Raw genomic sequence first — 26,781 nt, 5'->3', positions numbered from 1 at the left:
TATGTATTTATTTAACAAAAAGTGTGGGTTTTCTGAAAGCCTGGCTGGCAGTATGGCTTCTTCCTTCTCTTCACTAAGATCATCACTGGCACTTTTGTTGTCAGACATAGGAGAAATAAGACATTGATTTGTTTATAATATATGCCAAAACAACTCCATACACTTGTCTTGTTCTGATATAAAATTCTGATATTAACAGAACCTTTGGTCTTCTCTTCCTACTCTTTGAATTTGTATTTCTGCCATGACAAATAAAAATTTCAGTTCTTAGGAAAGTGGCATTTTTCCAGCCATTTTCAAGCAACTCTTTCTCTTGAGTAGTTAATTTCTGAAGATGCTTTCTTCTATAGAAGAGGGTTACAAGCCCCAGGTGTTCTTAACCTGTTCAATCCATTACACCTGTACTCCTCTCCTGACTACGTGTGGTTGTAATAGCTTTTCTCTTAGCCATGAGAGCTAAGGGAAGGAAGAGGAAGAACTGCTGACAGGGAATTGCTGCTCCAACTAATGGAAATGCCTTTTTCCTTCAAGTGATTCTGTTGCTACTTTCAGTTACAAGAATCATTATACCAAAAGGAAGGATTGCTTGCAAACCCTCCCTGCTTTACCTGCTGACTTCAGGTTCCCATAAGGAGTTACAACATTGCACCATCATACATCTTTGTATTGTATTTTATAATTTGTGTCCTAAAAGGGACCCTAAAAGGGTTTTTATCTAGATTGGCTTTGTTTATGCAGTGACATTTCATGCAGGTCCTTTTCATTTCCAAGCATTCACAAGCATGTGCAGTTTATGCTGACCATTCCACTCTTCTCCTGGTACCCCTGCCCTGGGTGCAAACCACAGCCACACCTCATTCTCTCCAAAGGATATGCCCTGGCCCAAAGGAAAGTGTTTTAAGAACATAGTGACACTGCAGTAACTTGTATTCTTGCTGAATACAAGGATCCAGCTCACAAGTCCTGCAAACTGGGAATACTGAGTTTGAAACACCTCTGAGAGCTGGTGCTCAGGTCATGCAGGAGAACAAAAGACAAAGCCTGCACTGACCTTTCTATAGCAAACCTTTAATCCTCCAAGAAATGGGCAAGAAGGTACCAACAGCTGCAAGTGAGGTTTAAAATTGTCCTCTTCTCTGATGTACCAGTAGAAATCCAAAACTGTTTTATCTTCTCTGGAGTCTGTCCACAGATTGCTGCAGATACTTACCTAATTAAGACAACTCACTCCTAGGAGCTTTTACCCACATGTATCCCTGTAAGACTGCCAAGAAAGATTAAAAGAGCAACAAACAAAATACCATCCTGAGTGGCAACCAAATAGAGAATTCTTTTCTGATTCTAAAAAATAATTGGTCAGAAAAACCCACAGCAGCAGCATAGAAGTACAGCTCCCTGGCAAATCAAAGCATAAAAGTGGGGCAGCTGGAAGACTCAGATGAATGGAAGGAAATAATGCAGCATTATTTCTTCTCTTTTGAGGCAATAGGACTTTGTGAAAAGATGTGCAGCATGTATCCCTGCTCTTAGTTCAAGCATTAAAATACTTCCGACCTTTTAAAGGAGGAGATATTTTTTCCAGGTACAAATTCTCTTTCTTCTAGCTTTCTACTTCCTTTTTGAAAATAGCATATTATATTTGCCAATCCTATGAGCAACCCTATCAAAGCTAGGAGAAATATTTTCCTTCTAATTTATGTAGGACTCCTGATTCTAAGTCTTTTGTTGCTTATCCTAGACTGTAATGGGTTTACAAAATGCAGGCTTTATAAGCTTGAAAGGGAAAATGCAAACAGTTCATGACTTCACTCTACTTTCTTAATTTAGAAGCAAAATCATGTTACTTAGATAGCAACCTTTACAGCTAATGTAATTATATCTCCATGTCTTTCCTTTTGCCATGCACAGAATGCCCAGATCCTCAAAAACAGAAACAAGGAGGGACTGCAGAGTACTATGACTGTGTTAGCTAGATAGTGAATAGACAACTTGTAGTGATAGATGAAAACATAGTTGCTGAATTTAAAAATGGTCTTTTTTGTTGATGGAATCATCCTAAAATTTTAGAATCGTGTAGACAAAACCCTTCAAAGATATAGTTCAAGATCCTTCATTTTACAAAGTTGCATATATGCAAGTTGAGCAATGCCTGTGATTTACTAAATTCAGCTTTGCACTACCCTTTCAAGGGAAGGTGATAGTATTTTAAAGATCTGCATACATCACTCCTCCTGTAATGTACAGAGACCCTAAGACAGAATTAGGAATACATTGACTTCCACATTTAACTTTCTTAACCTTGAGTCCTTCATTTTCCCTCCTCAGCCTTATGCCTCTTTTACTACAAAACTCCTAAAACCATCAGACAAGAGGATCTTAAATCAATACTCTGTGGTGTAACTGCAGTGAATCACTGGACTAGATCAATTTTGCACACAGAATAAAATCACTGCCTTGTGAATTCTCTATACTAGCACTGATTTTTTAAAACTGTAGTTCAAAACCTTCAAATTACAGGGATCCATCTCAAATGGGCAGAAAAGGAGATAGTCAAGCAAACCTGGTTAAATCTTAGTAGGAAGAGGACCCTGTCCTGAGAGCTACCAACAGGCATTTATGTAGAATAGCTAAAAATTATTTTTTCCTTAGCGCCTCTTCCCTCTCTGTCAAGTCTGTTTTCATTGGAGATGTCTCCATTTAGTGACATGCCCACTTGGGCACATCTTTGTCTGCAACTCAAAAGAAAACCACAAACCCTGCAAACAAAGCCTAAAAAAGGAGCATAGCATTGGAGCATTATTTGATTGCTTGTCTGTATCTCACTAAAGAACAATTGCTTGCATGCATTAAAATCCACAGTGCCTGCCATCATCAATTTCCCAGAGACTTTACAGATTCCTGGCAGCATGCATAAAGGGGGTTGAAGTTTGGAATGGGCCATTTTGAACAATCTACAGAATTCCACTAGGACTTGCAGATGTGTCTATTCCAACGAGGAAGAAAAAAAAAGAATTTAAGTTAAACTACATCAGGGAAGTTTTCTGCAATTTGGCTGCTAGTTTGATTGAGACCAGTACTTGAATGACATGCATTCACTTTATCTGCTGTCCCTATCAAGGACTAGATATAATTTGGTTTGTAATTTCTATGTATAAAACAAAAGCTTTATGAGAGACTGTTTAAGATTTTGTTGCAAAGTCCAGACTTCTGCTTTTGAATAACTATTGTGCCACCTAGTGAGTGTTAAACTGCACTTTTAAATAGATGGAAAGATTGACTTTAAGCATACTGGTGAATAAAGAAACAAGTATCTTCCCTTTTTTCTTGATTATTTACCAAGGTGTTTCACTGAGGTAAGAAATATTCTGTTTCAACCATAAAATAGCATTTTGTTTGCAAGTGTATTAAAGAAAGATAATACATAAAAAGGATGCACACAGAACTCTTTACCTCCCAGCAACAAATCCATTCCAATAAATTACTAGCACAGATCATAAGCTTATCAGTGTTGAAAGATATTCCCAAATCTCGGATTATAAGAATTTCCATTCTGTAAAACAAATAAATAAATACACTGAAAATGTTATTTTCTGACCAACTGTGATAACTTGGTACCAAGAAAAAAATGCTTTGACACATTTTTGTTATGATTGCATGCTTTAAGGCATTATTTAGACAAAATAATAAGCAGTGTTTTATATTAAAATCATAGCACTCTGACACAAAGTTTCTCATAAAATTTCCTTTTCCATATAAATAGTCTGTGTCCAAAAAGCTATGTAGATTTCATTAGCCAGTAGATTGTTCTTAGTGATTTCTCTTCTCTAACTGAAACCTCTCAACAGGGTTGTGAAGTTTTTTTTTCCTTTCACTTTTTAAGTAAACCATCTGTCCTGTGTGGGAGTATTGGGTTTGCCTCGGTAGATAGCAGTAATATCTCAATCACCAAAGCCAATAACAGTGAAGTTCCTTTAATAGAGAATTTCCTAGCGTTTTTCGAGTCCCTTTACTGCATCTTATGTTAAGTTGCTACACTATCCATCATCAACAAATGCCAAAGTAGACAGTCTGCTCTTTTAATACTTGCATGCAGTGCCATAGTTGCAGTAGAAAACCCAGTGGTCAGCAATAGTTCAATAGAGAAACCTTCAGATTCTCTGACACTCCAAGGAAGTTCAAATTCATGTTGTTTAACACATTTAAATGATGCATGTTAGAGATCTTTTATATAACAGAACCTGACTCCAGGTAAACATGACATTGTATCCAGACTTGGATAGCTCTATGCCAGACCTTGATGGAAACACAAATATTTTTTTAATTTTCCCTCAATGAACAATGGAATGGAGCTCATCATCTTTCAGCACTTTTTGTTACAAAATATCTGAGATTCAGCTCTAAGCTGAGAGAAAATGAAATAAGTTTCTGAAGGTAAAAAACGTATTGTTTTGAAAAGCAGAAAATCTGTGGTTAGAGGGGGCTTTTCTGTAATTTTGTTGTTGTGGTAGTGTTGTTGTTGTTTGGGCTATTTCTTTTTCCACCAAGGAAAAGATTTCCAGAAAATATATTTTCAATTTTCTGGTTTCAAGGCTTGACAGACATTTTGTCATTTCATTTTCTTCTTGCAGATAAATGAAATTGAAAAGCTTGTGTCAGGTGTCAGCTGAGCTTCCTTAGAGCTTTTTCCAGGCTCTCTGAATTCTTTGATACTTGAAAAGTGTTTGTATGGTGTTCTGGTTTTTTTCTGGAGGTGTACTGTGCAGTAAGCAAACAGAAAAGGCAAAATTTTATTTCTTTTTAAGGCATAATCAATTGATTACTTCATTTTAAAGCAATACCATTTAAGATAGTTAAGAGGTTTGCCTATGAGGTTTTTTGTTCACTGTGAAGGTTCTTAATGGCTAATATTGACATTAAATATGGAATTTAAATGCATGCAAGTATTACTAAAAGTAGGGCAGGATTAGAAATATAATAACTTTTTTTTGCTTTATCTAGAATTTATAACAAGCTCTTCTCAATATCAACATGCTCAAACATGATTATTTTTATAGAGGACAATGCCATTTCAGTAAAAGAGGAGAAATCATAAGGCTTGATTATTTTTTTCTCTTTAGACACTATTTTTCCATGTTGATTCAAGGTATTCTAGCATTTAACAACATCTGTGAGAATTATATGATTAAGTCTAAGAGTTCCCATTACTTTATTTCACATAGTGAACATTTTAATATGACTTTAAATATCTCTTTGGGAGGATTATCTATGGAGTCAATGGACAGTGTTTCATAAAGAGAGCTGAAAATCTAGATCACAGCTCAGATCCAACATTATACTAATTAACAAAATACTAATAAATCCTGTGTTAAAAAGTGCATACATAATAAAATAGTGAAATGAAGTCTCTAAGATGAACAGGTTTTATACAAAGTTAAAAATATGCACTTCTCACAAATAGAGGAGATAATTGAATGGCATGTATTCTGCTTTCATTTAAAGCTAATACCATATTTATATTCAGTGTAGCAATAAACCCTTTTTCCAAATTTTCCTGTTCCCAAAGTCAGAGTTAAAGTTTGCAAAGTCAGTTTGCAGTGGTTTGCTCAAAGTGAGTAAGACTCTCAGTATTTGTAATTCTTACAAATTTCAGGCTGCATGTCTGTTTCCTCTAATATCAATTAGACAGATGAGGTGTAATTCTAATAAGGCTCACTGAAACTGCATGGAATTTAAATAATTTCATCTCTTTAGAGAATTGTACCTCATAGATTTAACTGAGTTGATAGTCAATATTTTCTGCAATCTTAATTAAGCAAGACTTGATTTGGTCTGGTTTTCAAACATTTGAAAACTCTAGACATGTCCAGGCTCAGGCTTTTGAAGATTTCACTTTGTTCTGTATGAATTGTTTTGACAATAACCACTAAGTGCACTTGTCCAAGAAAGACAAGTGCCCTTCCTTTGGCAAGTCTGCTGCCACTACATGTGAGAAACCTGCACTGCCCTGAGGCCTGTCACAGGTGAGATTAGTAGCTCATTTCTGAGACTTCTGGGAATCATTTCAGAGGATTTCAAGATAGGATTATTTTGAAACTGAAATTCATGGCATCAATGAGTATTGGGTCATGGAGTAAATAAATAATAAATGGTACAGAAACACCAGTAAATCTGTGAAAATCACTGTCCTTTAACTATGCAGACCAGAATGTATGTTTGTTATAGATATCATATTTGTAAAAAAAAATATGCAAGAGAATTATACAGATTGTATAATAAATTCAATCTTTGATGGAAGTTTTAAGTGAAAAACATCAGAAATTATTATCTGTATTTTTTGCACAGACACAACATCTGAGATTTTTCTTCTCTGGTTCTAATGGCAACACAGTATTTATTCTTATTTTTGAGGCCATATAAATAAGCAGATGTTTCCACTGAAGCCACTGGCCATTAAAACACATTCAAAGTTACTTTTCTAGCATAATATAAAAACCCTCAGTGAAGGATTCATATTACAAGAAGTAAGGCATTTGGAAGAACAAATTCTGTAAAAGCAAACACAGTTTAAGCAATCACATCCCCAGAGGATGTGGCAGGTACAGCTGCCAATGGGATATGGCAGGGCAATAGGAACATAAGTCTCTCAGTCCTAGTGAAGGAGATGGTAGATGTTTAGCAAAAGCTAATTGGCAAATTAAGGCACAGAAGAGGCTCTTGCCATGGCCCAGCTTTAGAATGCATTTCCTGGCTGTGCCAGGTGCACAGACTCAGATACTCCCACTCTGCCATCCTTAGGTATCCCAGCAGGAACACTTGAGGTAGCATCCCCTTGCCTCTGCCTCCCAGGAGGGATGTTCCTTTCCTCTGACTCAGGGCTGCAAGGGAGATGGATCAGGTAGCTCTGTGCCATGCATTAGCTTCTCTATACACTCTTCAAAGTTATGAAAAGGATCCATATGGTTAGAGAAATGAGTTCCTAATTTGCTTATGCTAGAATTCACACTAGCAGCACGAGTAGAGTAAGAAAATAATGAACAAATGTAATTCATTAATCACAAAAGGGATTTTAAAGCACTGGCATTTAATTTAGGTGAATTTAGAAAACAAAATATATTTATTAATGCAAAATGGAAGAGTTTGGATTGAAGGGTTACTAGGATATGTTTGACTGAACATTATCTGTATCAAGTTGATAGCTAATTAGTGAAAGAATAATCTTCCCCTATAACAATATTTGGAATAATGTGACAAAAAAAATAATGTGCATATGTAGCTACAGATTTATGTGTGTATATAGATGTAAGTGTATATATATATATACTTTCATCTGCAGCTCTATATACATATACTCATCACACCATATGTGATATACATTTGTATGTAGATATACTTACATGTATATGTACAGATACATATAAGTATATGAAAATCAGTCATTTGTTTTTAACTACTGTGAATGTGCAAGCCAGTGGCCAGGATTTTTCCTGGTGTGCTTGATTTCTATGGTTCTGTATTCTCATTCTTTAAAGAACCTAAAATATATTCAGTGTAATGTATTTAATGCAAGTGTAATTTAGTCATGGTAAATCTGAGGTCATGTTCACTGATAATTACACTGTGCTTCCTGTTGCCACATAAACATTCATATGGAATCCTGTACTTTGTGCTACACTAACTTTAATTGGTATGAGCTACTATAAATACATAACTGCGAATGCTTTCATCTTCTATTACAAGCTTTTAAAATTCTTTATTGTATTTTGAAAAAATACACTGTATTTTGAGAAAAACAACAACAAAAAAATCTCTGTGTGTTTTGAAAAATTGTTATTCATGATCTTGCTAATAATCTTAGGAAAACCTTGTAATTTAAATATATATTTTTATTTTGCCAAATAATAGTTTTGGAACAAAGTATATGTGCTAGTTTAGGTAACTGTATTAAGTATTCTGAAGGCTTCCTTTCTCTGTGTTAGAAAAGACTTTTATAAATCACTGCATGGAGCTCTCTGCTGTTTAGGCTAATGTGTATATAAGAGCAGTGCAGAAGAAAATGGAAAAATAAGGTAAGCAATTTTCTTCTCTGTGTAAACAGATGCAATGTGAAATACTTCAGCCATAAAGGCTTTCTAGTTTTGAACTCACAGATAGCCAAGCCCATAGATTGCCATCTCACTTCCCAGAAAATCCTTCTTAGAGCCCTTTAAAGACAGCAAGAAAAATAGACTTCTTGAATAGGAAGGTTTAAAGAAAAGAAAAATTTTCGTAAAATGTGGAGTATTCACAAAAGCATTTAAATCTGAAATAAGCAGAAAGAAATTAAATGCACTGAAAATGTGTGACAGAACTGTTGCTTCTGTTTATTCTGTTTTACTTTCTATTTACAGCAATGTGCAATAAATTAGACTAGTCAAAATTTCAGGGTTTTAAATCTGGGTTGTACCCACTTATTGAAATCATTGACCATTTTTGTAGATGCTTTCTCCTACCCTTACATTTGTCTTAGTGGGATATTAAATACCTCACTCTCTCTGGCTGGGCAGAGAGCAGGGTTTTGCAGGTTGGATGTGTATGAAAGTCTGTAGAGCCACTGCCTGTGCTGGGCCTGCACTTTTCCCGAATAATCCTTGGAAGTGTACACTGTGTCTGATGATCTCTGGTCTGTACTTTTCATAATATCCTATTAAAAAGCAAAAACAAGAACAAAATGACTCAAACCCACAGGGAATACCATTACTATGATCTTAGGTAAGTAATTATGTATTCTTAGGCTAAACTAAGTTTCCTTTGATACTCCCTGCCTTGAAATTGTAATGTAGTGTATCATACCAATGATTTGTAAATTCTTATCATGGTATGTAAACCTATAATCATTTCACAGTTTGGTATGTTTGCCTCACTCAGGCAGTGCTGCACTGTTTGTTTTACTGAAGTATGTGTGGCTGCTTTCCCACTTGGTCACACATCATTCTGTCAGAGCTTGGCTTGCCTGGCAGGTGCTGGCGGCTGCACTGCGAATCCCACTGTCATCTTGTCAAACCCAGGACGCTCTTTCCCTGCAGCATTTATACAGAAAGCAGAAACTGCATGGCAGCTTTGGAAAATGATGGATAATGTAGCATGCCTTGGTTTCCTAAAGGCAAGAAAATCCAGTTGTGCTGATCTGGTATGTTGTAGTGGTGGTGGTTGTGGTAGTGATATTTTCTTTTTTCTGTGCAGATGAACATATGGTTAATACATTTTTTTACTGAATTAAATGGTTCAATTACAGGAGCTTGTAGAAGAGGCAGAATAACAAAAGGTTGTACTAATCATCCCACCGGCACTTCCATTTTATCAAATAGTGCAGTCAATGCAAGTTTAGGGTGCCCGCTAATCCCTGTGGAGTTTAAAAAATTGGATTGCACTGAAAAGCAGGAGACAGCTGGTGGGTTGTTCTCAGTTTCTCCTTTTCCTCTGTTACTGGACTGCTAAGGACTTCAGATTTTCATTGGAACAATAACTTAGAGAAATTACTTTGAAGTCCAGACATGAAAGAACTGACCTGAGAAACAAAGGTTTGGTTCCAACACTTTTCTTCAGTGTCTGAAAGCCTGCAGCTGAATTATAATGATCCCAGGACTCCTCTTCGTGAGTCTTTTGAATCATGGCGTTTCTGAAAGGATTTATCATTACATTTCCATTGGAACTCCATTTCAAAGTCTGCAGTTAAATGAAATTCACAGTTAGTTTATGGACTTAGTGATAGATAGTGCGGCATTTACTTCTTAATTTTGCAAGATTATTTGTATCCCTTATCTCTTATGCTATTTGATTTGAACTTACAAGTCTAACACTCAGATTAGTTCATGGTTGTGTTATACAATGAAAATGGGAAATACTACCTAACTGTTAACTATTTTTATTACTTAGTAGTATTGTTATTTTTTACCATCACTTCTAAGTGGTATTTTTTTAATTCTATCCATTTTAGTGGAAGTTTGATCTCCTTTATCGATATATTCTTCCTGATCTTTTCTTTTCTGTTAGAAGATGCCAGCTTCTCTTTTTTTATTAAAAAGCTTCATAATGATATCATTGCCATCTACATGTACCTGTCAGACTTCTCAACCAATACTTGACTGGATTGGCTGTTGCCCTACAGAGGTTTTAGACATTTACGGCTGCAGAGCAGATGCATTCTGCCTTTCATCCTCTGCTCTCTGTCCCTAGTGTGAGTGAAGAAAGGTCTGCACCCTATAACATTAATAATTTCTGGCATATATTTAGCAAATATCATTATTGGAGATCTCTCTCATACTATTCTGGTTTTGACCTCATCCTGTCTGAAACCTCTGGAAAAAATGCCTGCTTCTGAAATAAAACATTGCAACAAGGATGGTTTCCAGCAGTCCTGTCTTACCATTTCTCTTTTTAGAAGTTGAACTGCTCTGAGTTTTCATTCTATCAGGAAAAGACTTAAAATTTAACTGTGTGCTTTACCAGAGCAATATTTATTCATTATTATTGTGTTCATATTCTGAGTTATACAATGATGAATGTGTTAAAAGTGGACTGAATTAGATTATAATGTGGCATCTTCATTGTAACTTTCTGTTCCTATTAATAAAAAGAAACAATAAAACCTCATTTACACTAGATATCGAAATAGGGGAGAGGTTTGTGCTAGTTATTGTGCATGAGCAAAGGAAAGGAATTACTGATCTATTTACTACATATGTCAAAGAAACTGCACCATTTAAAATCCCACAGTGTCTTATGGCTTCATAGCAAAAGCAAGTACAGCTCAAGGGAAAGCAGAATTTTGAAATTAATTATAAAAACAGAACCAAACCCTCCTCTTTTGGGTAAATATTTTTATGTAAAATCAATGTATTGTGATACTCATTACTATCTCATGCCATTATATATTGACTCTGGAAGGACTCACACTTAGAAAACAAACAAACATTGACAGCATATTTTACTCAATGTTTACAGTCAATGATGGACTTTTTAAGCTGAATTTTTTCTTCATGATGATATAATTCATTTATTACTAGGCATTCAGTCAGATAACTAAAGAGGCTGAAAAATAAGAGAATTGCAAGTTCCTATTCTGAGCATGTTTTCATTTTATATTAGTACTTGGGGAAAAGGATTAAAGCTTAATTATGAATCCCTTTCATGCTTTTTTCTGCTATTTTCCTGAAGTGTTTAGTGATTACTTTAGTGTTTAGTGATTTGCCAAAGGTTTATTTCCTGACTCTGGAGACCATAATTTAAAAGGAACTTTTACCATGTGTTGCTCCCAAAGAAATTTTGAAGTCATTAGATGTGCAAAATCCTAAATCCAAGTATAAAAATATGCATGAAGAAAATGAATAGTGGCACATGCTAAAGGTGCTAGTGAGAACTTTTACTGCTTTTATCAGATAGATGAAAGGTAGTTGAAAATGGGAAGAGTTTTGCATCCTCACAGGTTAGAGTAGCTTGACACAGTGAAATTATGCTGGCTTGTATCTCCATAATTTAAGGAAAGGCAGAACAATATATTTGTTTGTCATCAACTATAGCTGGAGGCAGCAGAGAGGCTGTGGCTCTATCTTGCTAGAGCCAGGATAGCACTGGGAACCAGTGTTGATTGGAACTTGGAAGATTTGTGGCTTCATATGATTGGAACTTAATTTTTAAAGGCTCCAGGATTTTTGAGATTTTGAGTTCAGGACGGGTCTTGCAGGGCATGTTTTAATTCAGAGTTAAAGTTCAGGGACATTTTAATACCACTGTGTGTTAAATTCTCCTGGGATTTTGGTCCCTCTGTAATTGAATGTTTATAAGGAAACACAAACTGATCACTACTAAGAGCTGTCTGGAAACTTAGTGCTATCATATACAGGTTTGACTTGGAATGTGTCATAGGCAGCTTGGCTTTTTAAAGACATCTTTCAAAGTGCTAAAGTGATTTTATGTACAAGTATGAGAATGATTATTTAACATCTTCACCTGTTCACTTGATTTTTGTTTGGTTTTTCTCTGCTACAGACTATGTCAGAGAGCCACAATGATCATGCATAATAGCAGTTCATCCTCGCCCCTTTTACCAAATGTGAGCTCCTTCTGGAAGAGAGATTCACATGGACTGGGACTCCTTGATGAAGCAGCATCACTCATTGGCAGCTATGATTTCCCTCAGACCACAGAGAGTTTTCCTTTCTCCACTGCGGAATCAACAAACATGACCCTAAATGCCACAAGCAAAGACCCTCTGGGTGGACACACTATCTGGCAAGTAGTTTTGATTGCTTTCCTCACTGGGATCCTTGCACTGGTGACCATCATAGGAAACATCTTAGTGATTGTTGCATTTAAGGTTAACAAACAACTAAAAACAGTCAACAACTACTTCTTGTTGAGCCTTGCTTGTGCAGATTTGATCATCGGTGTACTTTCCATGAATCTTTATACCACATACATCATCATGGACCACTGGGCTTTGGGAAGCTTGGCCTGTGATCTTTGGCTCTCCATTGACTATGTCGCCAGTAATGCCTCTGTCATGAATCTCCTTGTGATAAGTTTTGACAGGTATTTTTCCATCACGAGGCCACTGACATACAGAGCCAAACGAACAACCAAAAGGGCTGGGGTAATGATTGGTTTAGCATGGATCGTCTCTTTTGTTCTTTGGGCCCCTGCCATCTTGTTTTGGCAGTATTTTGTTGGGGAGAGGACTGTGCCTCCTGATGAATGTTTCATCCAGTTTCTAAGTGAACCTATCATCACTTTTGGCACTGCCATAGCTGCCTTTTATTTGCCGGTCACCATTATGAGTATTTTGTATTGGAGGATCTACAAGGAGACGGAGAAACGCACCAAAGAGTTAGCAGGGCTCCAGGCTTCAGGCAGTGAAGCAGAGGCAGCACGCTTTGTGCACCAGACAGGCAGCTCCCGGAGCTGCAGCAGCTACGAGCTGCAACGGCAGAACATGAAACGCTCCTCCCGAAAGAAATACAGACGCTGCCACTTCTGGCTCACAATGAAGAGCTGGGAACCCAGCACAGATCAGGGGGACCAAGAGCATAGCAGCAGTGACAGCTGGAACAACAATGATGCTGCTGCCTCCCTTGAAAATTCAGCCTCCTCTGATGAAGAAGATATTGCTGCAGAGACCAGAGCCATCTATTCAATCGTGCTGAAGCTTCCTGGTCACAGTGCTATCCTCAATTCCACAAAACTACCCTCCTCGGAAGATTTGCATGAGTCAGGGGATGAACTGCAGAAATCTGACACAGAATTGAAGGAAAAGAAACCTAAAAAATTGCACCCTCCCAAAGGTGTTCAGGATGGTGGAAATTTCCAAAAGAGCTTTACTAAGCTTCCAATTGAACCAGAATCAGAAGAGACAACCACAGCTTCTGATGGTATCTCATCAGTCACCAAGACATCGACAGCCCTGCCCTTGTCCTTTAAGGAAGCAACCCTGGCAAAAAAGTTTGCCTTGAAGACCCGAAGTCAGATCACAAAACGAAAACGAATGTCACTTATCAAAGAAAAGAAAGCAGCACAGACACTCAGTGCCATTTTGTTTGCCTTCATCATTACCTGGACCCCATATAACATCATGGTTCTGGTGAACACCTTTTGCAGCTGTATCCCCAAAACTTTCTGGCACCTGGGGTATTGGCTTTGCTACATCAATAGCACAGTGAACCCCATGTGCTATGCACTGTGTAACAAAACATTCAGAAACACTTTCAAGATGCTGCTGCTGTGCCAGTGTGACAAACGAAAACGACGCAAACAGCAGTATCAGCAAAGGCAGTCCGTCATTTTTCATAAGCGGATCCCTAGGGAGGCTTCATAATATAGTATTTTTTAAACAAATAAAAACACAACGAAGCAGGGATGTAATGGGATGAGAGAGGATGGGATGGGAGAGGACAGAACAGGATGGCATGGGACAGGGCAGGATGGGCAAGATAGTAGGGGATGAGACAGGATGGGTTGGGGTGGGAAGGTGGTTCCAGTGTGCTGATTCTATGATTTAAACATCAAGACATGAAAGCAGCTGCCAGGATTATTTATCCTTTCAATAAGTCCAGTTTAATATAAAAGTCAATCCACATTCAGCAAAAACTAAGAAACTTCAACATTTTAACTAAGGAGTGAAAGATTTAATAAAGTTTTCCTACAAATTTGCCAGAAGCTGTATAACAATTATAAACCCATTACTGATCTGCCCAGCTCTTTGATTATAATCAACTCTGGGATCTCAGGTAAGCACATCTAGCTAGCCCAACTTTTCTTTTTCCAAGGAATCTAACAACTTTCAATTCAAGTTACATACAGATCTAGCAAGCTAGGGAAACAGGCTTATGAAATTATTTAAGATGCTGTATAAGTTGAAAAATTGCCTCTTGTTGTCCTGGTAGTGCTTCCTGTTTACTTCTGATATATATTGTTAATTGTACCCCGATACCTGATTTCTGAGTATGTGTGCAGCTGATGTTATATGTGTGTGTGAGTGTGTATGTATGCATAGCATACATTCACACCTCTGAAATACACACATACCAGGAAAGAGGTGACCTATTTGTTCCAGGTTTCACAGGGCCCCCCATCATGATTACATGGGATTGAAACTTTTTAAAAGTCCAGAAATCATGTTATAAGTATATAGCTCATTATTTGCCACCTGAAATTCAAGTTTATGTCTGGAACCAAAACATGGTGTCCACATTTCAAACTGAGAAAACCAAAACATAGCCTGTGAGTTTGTAGAGTTTTATAATTGTGTACTTGCCCAATCTTGAGCACAGAATCTCTCCTCAAAGTGATCATGCCTCTTTAAAAAGATACAAAGGGGAAAGGAATTGAAGTCTGCATTCAGGGAAGAGCACGAAGCTATCTTGGCAGGGCACAGATGATGAGAACCCAGATCTGGGCTGCACAGTACCAGTGCTGAAAGAGAGCTGCTCAGGAGCCAGGTAGGTGCAACCATAAGCAGCAGCCCCATGTCCTGCTGGGGAGGCTGCACTGCTGTTGAAGCACACATGGCTCCTGCAACACCTTGTCCTGATCTGCACCGTAGGGATGCACAACACTTCTCAGAGCCAGCTCAGATCCTGTGTGCAGTATCTCTATGGCTTCTGATGAAAGTTCAAGTTGTAATTTTCTGACAGAAGTTGGTAGAGCCCCACTGCTTGCACTGTCTGCCCAGGTGATCTTCAGATGCAAGTGATTTGTCTCAAAGAAATGCTTTATTTTTGCATGTGAAGGATGCTCACTAAAAAGTGTTTGTTTTCCACAGCCTGTTTTAAAAATCAGGAGAAGTGCACCTAAATCCGTTTGACACTAGGTTATTCGGTGGTGTGAAAAATGTGATATTGCCAATTTGCAACCTGGCAATTTTTGATAAAGACAATTTTAAAAGGGCTTTAATATTTATAGTTTAGATATGACCAGTATTTCCTGGTATTTGTGAGGTGGTCTGCACCAAACATGATTTATAAAAGTCAGAGGTCCCCTGGGGAAAGGATTGTACTTTAAACTGTTGCTCTAAATCTGATTTAGTTACATGTTGAAAGATTATTTTGTATTCTCCTTTGAGCTGACCAAAACTTTTTTTTTTTAATTGCTTAGACTCTTATTTTGCTGAAAATAAAACAAGTATCTTATTTTACAAAGGGGCATCAGTGTTGTGAACACAGAACTGATGTTAAAGCTGCTTTTGTATTCAGTGTGAGATGGTGTTTACAGATGATTTTGACAACAGTGGAAATATATTAAATGGTGTCTGTGTATCTGAACTATTTAATTTTGTGTTATGTTCATATAAAAAAATATTTATACATATTTCACCAAATGTTTTATTTAATGTTGATAAATATTGCTCTTCAGTCTTCAGCTGTAGTGTCCTTTTAAAGTGATTCATAAAGGTCTGCTTGAGAAATGAATAGATTATACCTAGCTTTCTTGTCATTAAAACAAATTCTCTTTTGTATGAGTTGTTTAAAATGTCTACCCTAAAGTTATCTCATAAATTATATTAAACTCTACTGCAAGTACAATTTTAGTACAAAAAACAAAAAAAGTTAAAACTTCATCTATGTCACAATTGCATTTTGAACTAAATATACCAGAATTGCTTTGCTGGTTTGCTAGCCACATACAAAGGCACCCATGTTGCAAAGAAAATCAATTACCTTTATTTATAGAAAGAAGCATATATTTGAAATGTATTCATTACTCAAGTTGACCTAAAAATGTTTTACCATTTAAATATATATCTATATCTATATATATTGCCATATTATTATATTCTGATATTTAGAGTAGTGCTGTGCCCCTAATACACAAAATGTGAGAGCATGTAAGAAAGCTAGAGTTCATCGGGGGATTTATGGTATATTAGTATTGATTTTAAAATGGGAAACTATTATTTTTATTGAAGTTAAGCTTCCTTGAAAGCATCTGTCACCACTGTTTACATAATAGGAAGAGTTAAATCCTTGGATTGTTCTAACAGAGAAATAAACAACCTGTCTTTTGATGTGTGAACAGGCTTTAAAATGTTATTTACAGGCATCATAAAATGTGTATGTATACACATGTTGTAGCGTAGATCAATTTAGTTGTTATTTATTTAATGTAATATGCACTATAAAATATTAAGAATTTGGCTTTGTTACAAGTACAGTGGGCATCAAGTTAATTTGTATTTTATATGTTGCTGTATTTGCTTTAAACCCATGCACACACAAAAATTTTAGCTGTATGCACTAGTGGATATATTATTTATGAACACAGGCACACATAATAGGTTGCAGAAGAAGAACAATGCAAAACCAATGACACATATACTTTTAGGAAGTACAACGGTGTAATATTTCATCTGTTTTGAGGAAAATTAAGTCAGAAACACAGTAGAAAGCATCATTTGATGGCAGACAAACAGCTCAGCCCATTAACTCTCCTCACAGCTCTGAAAGCTGGCTTTTCAGAGACCAGTCTCTGTTAATTGCAATAATACAGGATTAGACTCCATATGAAAAGGACCAAAAAGTCAGAAGCGATAGCCAGACAGGAGCCAATGGGTAGTCTGGAGAAAGCTTTATAGAATAAAGCCCAGTCACTGTCAGCCTCTGAACAGGCAACAAAATACATTATAATATATGTTTGGCTTTTTCAGTGTAAAATTGTGATAGAAATTTATTACTTCTGTACTGGTATAGGCAGTGAGAGATGTCTGATCTGAACATCTGAGGGCAAGGGCCATGGTGCATGAAGCACTTTTTCCTACTCCTGCATAACACACTTTCAACAAAAGTAAACTGTAAATCAATCTAGCACTGTTTAAAGTGAAATAAATATAGGCAAGGCCTGAGTAGTTCCCAGGATCTAAACCTGGGGATCTGTGTACCCTAAACAATAAATAGCCTACAGAGTTCTGGCATTAGGAATATGCACACAGATATTCTGAGAGAGTTGATGGCCTTTCTCAATTATGTACAGCTTCATTTTCTTACTTTGCTGTCTTGATTATTATATTTTTTAATGTATTCTGCAAGAATATTCTAAAAAGTCTTGGTTCATTATCAACCTTATATATCTAAAAAGTGAGAAGTGATCCCAAAGTACACTTGGTTTGCCTCTACAGAATGTAAACATCAAAGCAAAAGGAAGTTTAACTTTTTTCCCCTAATCAGAAAAATCAATAATTTTAAAAATAGTTATCATCATGCTGCCCTATATACAGTAGGGATGGTCAAGCAGTGTCAGACTATTTATAAACTGCTTTTCACTCACCCCTTACCCATCTGACTATGCATCACTATTCAAATTTATATTCAAGATTCTAAACCCTCATTTTCTTCCAGGTGGCTCCTAGATTCTTAGATTCCTAGAGCTAAAATATGCTCTACAAGCCTGTCTTGTTATCAGGCCTTTTTTCTTTTTCTTTCACAATACCTCTATGCAAAGTTATCTGTCTTACCTTATCTAAAGACACTTTACTAATTTCAAGAGTTGTAAAGTGTTGAGGTCTGATACTTTCTTTTCTAAAACCATATAAAACATATCAAAAACAACTGGAGAAGGCTTCACATTTGCCAGCTCCTTATTGGCAAAAGTGGTCTGTGCCACAAATGGTCTGTTCATCAAGCCTGACCAGGGGATAACTTGTCCCTAGTGATGTTGTCCCAAACCCTCACTAGCTTGAACTTCACATAGCTCATGAATCATCATGTATTTTGATGCATTTGGAAATTTGAAAAAAAAACGTGCATATTCATTGTGGTAGTTCTGAATATTCTTTGACCCCTGCAAATCTACTGTCCCTATTCACAATCTGCTTTCACCCTCTGTGATTTTCTATTTTATATATTCTTTTTATCTTTTATTTATTTACCCATTTCAGTACCACTGCACTGGCTTCTGGGAGCAGGTTAAAGTGATATATATTTGTAGGTTGCTTCTTGTTAGCCCAAAGGGTATGCAGAGGTGTCTGGTGGTGCTGAGGTGTTCATAGTGCTGGCTGCCTTTTCTGACTCATGCACTGCACTCCCATGGTGCCCAAACACTTTTGTTTGGAAGCTTAGCTAAAGCATGCATGATATTCAGGTTTTCATTGAATTAAAAACTTCATTTCATTAGGATATTCTTCCTTGTAGCAGGCATAGATCACTTATAGAAACTGCACTTTTCTACTTCCACGTTTTTGAGCTGCCAGAAAGGTATCGGGGAAAATGCTAATTTGTAATGTCTGATACTTGGGCAATTTTGTACTTCAGTTTTTAAAGTAAGGCAGAGATAATGCAGTTGTGCTATTTGTTGAAAACAAATTATGTGTGAATGGGAATTCTACACTATGTTTATTTCATTTCATACACCATGGCACTGCAACTTGGCTGAGATTGAGCATCACAGTATTTGATGTCACTGACAGTTCTTCACAATCTTAACTGGCAAACTCATTACCTATGCTGTAAGTCCCTATTTGAGACTTTGTTCTTCACCACTCACACTGCACATTCAAAATATAACATAGATTGTATTTTTTTTTTCCCAAGAAATGTCATTGTAGTTCTTTCCTAGATGTGCTTGAGGATGCTTTGCTTAATTTTAGATATCAAGATGGCTCAAGAGAGCAAATCCCTGTCAGGAGTTGTTTAATGGAAGGAGCACAGGTACCATGGGAAAACATTAAGTGCTACTTATTTCATGGCCTAGTCCAACATGTGCTGTATGGTGTGTATATTGTACCAACACATCTCCATGCACTGTGTATATCTCAGAAAGATATGTGTGACTCAACTGTGCATGCACATACAGAGAGATGTACTACATTCAGAGCAATGATTACAGATGTATGTACAAACCTATGCTGAAATTGTCAGCCATGGTAAACATTGCCTTTGATGCCTCATCAGTTGTAACTGGACAGTGAAACTGCGCTTAAGTCTCTTCTGCTTATCTGCAAGAAAAGTTTCCACATCTTTCTTTAGTGCATATTTTTTACAATTGCATTGTCTTTATTTCTGGAGATGGTGTTTTCAGTGTATTGATCTGGATTTTTAGACATTACCCAAAATTTAGAAATGTATGAACATATTTCATTTACTGAGCTACTGCATCAAGGCTGCACTAGATTTAACTCCATTACATTACCCAAACTCACACTGCCTTTTTCAAATAAGAAATAAAGGCCTCTTAGACTAGATTCTATATAGGTTCATGTAAGAGGAACTCCTATGTCCATGAGAACATCACTGCCAGTTTTTCAAAGTTGAAAGAGAAATCCAGTCACTATGAAAACAGTTGAAGACAAATGTTACAATCACAGCAAGTCACCACTGCAAAGTCTATGAGGTAAGAACAGCACTCGTTCCCTTAGAAATGAGAAGGAAAAAAAAATTACCATCCTCTCTCATCTCATCCTATTGCTCTGCCCTTTCTTTTGCATAGTATAATGCTTTCCATTTACCAGTCCCATGGGTGGAATTTTGCAGGATTTAGAAACCTCATTTGCCTGGTAAGACTAAGAAATACCCCTTATATCTAGATCATTCACCACCTTCTGAGTTTTCAAACAATAAATCCTTGACTGTGTGATGCAGGCTTAAGGTAGTGTCTTATGAAAATGACAATAAAACCATTCAATCTAACAGTGGTGAGAAGAGGTAAATTTTTTCCCAGCTAGTGAAGCTGTAAAATTTATGTAACTTGGCAGAAAGTGTGGAAAAAAACCCAAGACATTTAAAGGCTTTATAGATGTGCACATCCTCCTTGCATAAGGGTGAATAAACACATGTAAACAGTGCCCAAAAAAGTTCAGTGTATGAATGACTCCATGAGCCATCACCATCAGCTACACCATTGGCAGAACACCCTGACACCCCACTCAGGCCTCTGTGAAGAGATCCTTTTTATTGCACACTAGGACTAAATAGTAAGGCCTTAATATGTAAGCAGGGCTTGTTTGTCCGGGTGCATATGCATTTTCCAGGAATTTGTTGGGAGATTCTTTCTCGCTCCTGCACCAAAGTTATTTAGTGCACTTTCTGGAATGAAAGCACTCTAGAAATTATCTGGTAATCATCACTCAACCATGCCTAACAATCAGAGAAGCACAGGACATTATTGTGCCAAGAGAACTTAAAATTTATTTTTCAATTAATTCATACAGGCATAGTTAATATACAGAAAATACTCAAAAGATCTGAACATTTTTACACTATCATGGAAATAAAGTCTCTGGACAAGAATCAGATTCCTTATGTAGTTTCAAAACATCCAGTCTTCTTGAGCCTATTTTTCTTCTGAATTGAAATCTTTGGGTAACAAAGCAACTGCAGTCACTTCTGAAATACTACCTACTCTACAGATGCCAAAGGGATGAGGAAATGGCCAAAGGGCCTTCCTTAATTTGTGCTTAATGTGTCTACATCAAGAATTATAATTACAATTGTGGCACAGACTAATTAACACCATGGGGGAAAACAAATAAGCCAATTTTCTTTGAACCCTACACAGTGCTGCACTCTGCTTGTGCAGATACATCACAAGAAATAGGCCTGTGCTGTATGTCCTGATGCTCAGTACTTTCATCCCCTCATTACTTTTATTTTTCCCATAGATCACTCCCCTCCTATTGAACATACCTATCACATATATTTATTGAATATCAATTTATAAATATGTAAATTTTTTGTATCTGCAAAGCTATATGAAATCAGATACTGCTGGAGTTAAGCAGCTTTTATCCTCAATTGGCATGAAGTTTTCTGATTCAGAAGTACATTCCATTTGCTTGCCTCATATCTCCATTGATGATGTTTATATTACAAGTGCTATTAGGACAAAAACTTTCCACTTTTCAGGCTGTAGAAGTACATCTGAGTAAATGTTTCATTCCTTTATTCAAAATGAATGTGATTTCTTGGCCATAGGGTAATCTGAACAAAATCTTCAGTGGAAAGGATAGAACAGCATTTATCTCCTGCTCTGCCCCTGCACTTTACTGAATATCAGGGAAGGTCCTTTCAGGTCCTTTCACTTGTTTTCAAAACAGTATAGCTACATTACATAGTTGCATATTTCTCCTGCTGTGAGACAGGATCAGCATGAAAAATACCAAGAAACTTAAACTAATGTGCACACATGCCACTTTTGGTTTTGTTTGATTTTGGTTTTTAGTCGTTGCAATGCATATCGACTGACACAGAATCCATCGTTACAGGTGAAATATAAAGACTAAGGATGGACAGCTGCTCTCCAAAGCAAGCTGCATAGGGATGGATCATTGAAGTCCATGTATTAAGTGCACACAAGAGCTCTTAGTTAAAGCTATAAAAAGCCTGAAATACAATTAATTGCCTTGCAAAAAAAAGTAAGAAAATGATAAATATAATGTGAAGTTTTGTAGTTGTAAGCTCTAGATGTTAGATGACAATGAAAATGTTGGGTTTTTTGATATGAATTATCCCTGGTTTTCTAGAGGTGTCCCATCACCCAGTTGCCTCTTAACCCAATTCCTCCAGCCTCAAAGCTGACAAGCAGTCATGGGACTTCTGCCTCACAAGAAGTTGGAACTGAACTCCTGCCCCTGCCACCCCAAGCAGGAAGGGTGTGGGCCACACCAGTCAAGTTGTTACAAGAAAGAGCCATAAGCTTCCTGCTTCTATTTGGAGATAGCGGGTATTTTTGTGATAGAAATAGAGATAACATTGCAGGAATCTGATGAACATATTTTATGTGTTTCCTGATATGTTACTATTACTTGAAAGCTTTCTGTTCTGCTGGTTATGGAGTAAACAAGTCCCAGAGACAATATCTGAACACATACTTTTAAGGCTTGAAAATTTTAAATACATTTACTTTTGCCTGTAGCTTTCTGATCTTGAAATATATGCAGAAATTTCATGCTGCAATTAATCATCTCAGAAATCAATCTCATTAAAAGGAATTTGGAATTTATCGCCTTATAAAACTGATTTTCTTCAAAACCAGTGGAGCTGAATGTACAGTAAACTCATAAAATAACAGGAAACAGTAGGAAAGAGCCCCTCAACTTCTGCTGTGTACAAAGACAGTGCTTGAACATTCACTCAAAATCTGGTGTATATTTATCTAGTCATAGTTACCCATTCAGGTACTAGACAGAATATTAGCATTTTTTTAATTATTGGCCAAGTTGATCTTTTTTTGCTAACACCTGCCTTACTCTGCAGCAATTTTTCTGCCATGTAATTAAATTCTATGTCTTGTTAAACTCTCAAAAATGATAATTGGCCCTAGTTCATATTGGAAGCAGTTTGCAAAACACTAGCGCAGTAATTGGAAGAGTAGAGGCAGATAAGGATGAAGAGCAATCGTTTTCCTTGGCTTCAGAATTTTGGAGGAACCTTCCCTTTTGCAGTTAATAAAAATGAGAGTAAGAGGAGATGTACTGAGAGATAGTCAAATGGTTTTCTCTCTCCTCTGGCATGACTGCCACCAGTGCAGTCCTGAGGGCAGGAGGTGGATGGCTATGTTGGTAGAAAAATCAATACATCAGTGCAGGTCAAGTGTCCCACAAGAGCTCACATTTCTCCTTTCACCACATGGGTATCAGCCCAAAATGTGCTGTCAAAACTTGGCTCCCACTGAACTATCACAGTGGAACATTGAGGTCTTAAGAGACTTTTTTCCTGCCAAGATGCTTTAACACCTTTTTTTTTTATTATTATTTTTTTTAACTCTCCACAGAAAACTAATCAGGTGGCACCTTCCCGTGTGGAAATTTCCTTGCAGATACATTACTCTAATCTACAAATTATTTTTACCCTGTATGCCCCTGATAACAATTGCATTAATATAAGGAGATAAACTCATTTCTTTAGTTGCTGCTCATAGAGCGGCTTGCTAGTTAAGATAAAAACAAATTATGGGATATAAAAGACATATCTGATTGTACAGTAATACACTGTGTGCCAAGCAGTTGGTGAGGTAAGGTTTACATAACTGCTACATGTTCCTTGAACTTTGGAGATATATTTCCATGTCATTTTTTTCCTCTCAGGAGCCAAAACAGGGGCAGAACATAGAACAAGCAATTAAGAGAAATGTAATTGTTTTGATTGAAGTAATTTGAGATTACAGGTTGCAAGAGGGGTAAACAATCTAGAAAGTGTTTTGAAGTCTTCGTCATGTAGATGCTTTCCTTTGGGGAAACTGTCCTTCCCTTCAGTGTGGGAGGACTCCCCTTAGGTGCAGATTTGTAGAAGAAAATTTTGACTCCGGTCATATGCTGCAATATTCTTTGACTGCTATTAATTCACTTAATGACCCAGTCTGTTGTTCAGTGAAATTGCTCTGTGCTCTCCTAGCGACAATGAAAAACATAATTTTCTGGGGGCTGATCCAAGCCCAGCTCCAACTGGCTTTTCCAGAGGGAAAGGTTCCCTCTGTGCTTCTGAAATGAACATTTTTCCTCAGAAAAGCAGGAGGCAGCCAGGCCCCTGCACCATCATGTGGGGCTGGACTGTGGGGCCTCCCATCAACATAACAATAACTTACCTCCACTTGTGTTTCCCCCACCTTGCCCTCCCTGGGCATGAGCCTGCAAAGAAATTCCCTTGGAAAACACAGAGCAAACAGAGCAAACAGAGCAAACCAGCCCCAGCCATTTTCATACCTCTATGTATGTGTGTATATATATATATATATATATATATATATATATATATATATATATATATATGTATATATATATATATATATGTATATATATATATATATATGTATATATATATATATATATATACACATATATATGTATGTATATATCCTTCCAGTTCCCTTTCTCCTTCCTGCTGCCCAATGACAGCATATTCACACAACAAAAACAGTGGCTTCTAAAATAATTTCCACTGAATTGTAGACTGCAGTGGTCTTTATTGCCAATAACATTAGAGGAAAATGGAAATGAAGCATTGCACAGCTCTGGCCTGTTTATGACTCCTTTTCTTCCTTTCTCATTTAAATGATGTACACAGAACATTTATTTGTTTGGAGGAAAGATTGTGGATTACTGGTGCAGCATTCTGATAGATATTTTAACATATTCAAGGAAGAGAAAATTCAGTCTCACAAATAGACATCTTGGATTTCTTTTTTATTTCTTACCAAATTAATTGCAGGCAGTTTAACACCCACTCTGTGCAAGTATCTTCCTTTTTTTTCTGACAACTGAGCAATTTTCTCACGTGCCAGTTTGTTAAAATTTCTTTCTTTATCTGTTTTCTTATGAATGGTTTCTGAATTGACAAGCCTTTGCCTTTTTCATGGTGCACAGAGTCTGTTTGCACCAGCCTTAGTTTAAGTTATCAGGAGTGATCCAGCCACAGTATGAATTTCCTCCACCTTACCTTATTTACAGCTTGAATTAGACCCTTAGAATTTTCAATTATCACATACTCAACAGCCAAGGAGTTTTGGGAAATGCTTTTAATCTTTATAATATTTAATAAAGTAATCATGTGCATATCATTGAGGTGTTAAAAATGCCAATTCATAATCCATCCCATTACTTCAAAGTATCATCAAATATATTTTCCTATTAGTTGTGGAAGCAAATATGCCAATGCATAGCCAGGACTAGCTATGTAGTCTATAATGACATCTAATACTACATAGATATTCTTCAAATACTTCATTAAATAATTTGACCTAATTCATCCTGGCTAATCAAACTTAGTTTAGTTCAATCCTGCTGTTAAGCTTTCTTCAAAATTCTCATTAGCATCAATGGAAATTCTAGAAAGAGCAGATAAATCAGTCTCTCATTATAGGACAGATAAATAACACTTTGGGTTTATATTTCTAGCTAATATATGTAATCAAATTATTTAAAATATAAACACTCAAAGCCTGTTCTGTGCCCTCAGGGAACCCTTTTATCCCACTGCAGCAAAGCTGCATATAGCAGGATTTAGTCCACTGATACAGTCAAAAATATATGGGTGTATAAGAATAAACAGCTTAAAAAAATCATACTGTAAATTATGTGATTGAGTGAAACTGTATGTATATTTTTAAGTCTTCAGAATAGTTGAAGTTTTAACTTATTTCAAATTTTTAAGTTGAAATCTATTAATATTTGGAAATTTTGTACAACCTTGTAAAGTTAAATACTATGTCACTGTAATTTATTTTTGTTGTCATATATTGACACATGCTCATTTATATATGAAGTGTACTGTTTATCAATTGCTTCTAAGGCAGCAATAAAAACATGAAAGTTGTTCTCATTTTCCTGTGACAGCTGTCATTTATATCCAGTACATTATTTTTATACTTTTAATTCTATTCCTTACTAAAACAGAGTTTGTACTGAGTTCTTAACTATATGTCCTCCAGTTCTTGGTGAATACATGGGCTATTCTTGAGAACTTGGGGATACACTTTGCAGAAGTCCTGGAAAGGGATTGCCACTTCAGTGCATCATTCCAGGAGGAAATCAAAAAGTGAAGGGGAACAAAAAGTCAGAACTCCTCCTCTTTTCCTACAAAGTGTGGTTTTACTTTTTAACTGATGGTTTCCACATCATACCACGTGTCATTTCAGGCTCTCTGAAGTGTGGGGCATTCAGACCTCTCACAACAATGAACGTGGGTTGAAGTTGCAGAGCACCTTAAAATATCAGCCCCACTGTTGAGATTTCATTCAGTAAAATAAGAATTCTCCAGTTTCCTTTCATGTTGAAGGAAAGGCTTTAGAACTTTCCTCCAGAAGCACAACCTGTAGAGCTCTTAAGTACTTTCCTCACCTTGTACACTATGGGATGTACCTGCAAATTCACAGCCATTTGGAATGGTTGCACAATTCCAGCTTTTCCCTTGGTCCAGTCCAAAGACCAGATGTGTAACAGGGTGCCAAATGTATGTTCCATACATCAAGGACCACTGGTTACTCTGAAATGCAATCATTTACAGACATTTAAGTTTCATATCAACAGCCACTACAAAAGAAAGGGCATGGGAGGAATGAACTTAACTGGAGGGGTTTACTTCAGTTCAACTTCATTTTCTCCTTGCTGATCTAAGGAATATAAGTTTAAAGGGAGCTAGAAACAATAAATGTAACTTTATATGATGTTCTGTGAAATGAAGTGCTAAAGGAAATACGTAAAATACTAAAAGACAAAGGCAAGGGCCTGGACATTGACCACACATAATAGAAAAGGGAAAAAAATATTGTGAAATGGATGTATTTGCTTTTTATAGTTACTGCAAAAGTGGATTATTTTATTGTTATATG

At 36.7% G+C, this 26,781-nt stretch overlaps 1 protein-coding gene across 25 annotated transcripts in view; it reads left to right on the top strand.

Annotated features, from left to right (window-relative positions):
• CHRM3 (cholinergic receptor muscarinic 3) overlaps positions 1–25,772 on the top strand; it is a 267,267-nt gene extending 241,495 nt beyond the window's left edge. For all 25 annotated transcript variants that reach the window (XM_085576760.1, XM_085576761.1, XM_085576752.1 and 22 more), the window contains one exon: positions 12,025–25,772. In XM_085576760.1, the coding sequence (XP_085432886.1) occupies positions 12,025–13,846 (1,822 nt within the window). In that variant the 3' untranslated portion in view covers positions 13,847–25,772. The remainder of the gene's footprint in view (positions 1–12,024) is intronic.
• The last annotated feature ends 1,009 nt before the right edge of the window (positions 25,773–26,781 follow it).

Source organism: Lonchura striata, chromosome 3 (assembly GCF_050655825.1).
Source record: "Lonchura striata isolate lonStrDom1 chromosome 3, ASM5065582v1, whole genome shotgun sequence".
NCBI classification, from domain to species: Eukaryota; Metazoa; Chordata; class Aves; order Passeriformes; family Estrildidae; genus Lonchura; species Lonchura striata.
Note: the sequence above shows the minus strand (reverse complement) of the source record. Positions and strands in the feature narration are given on the sequence as shown.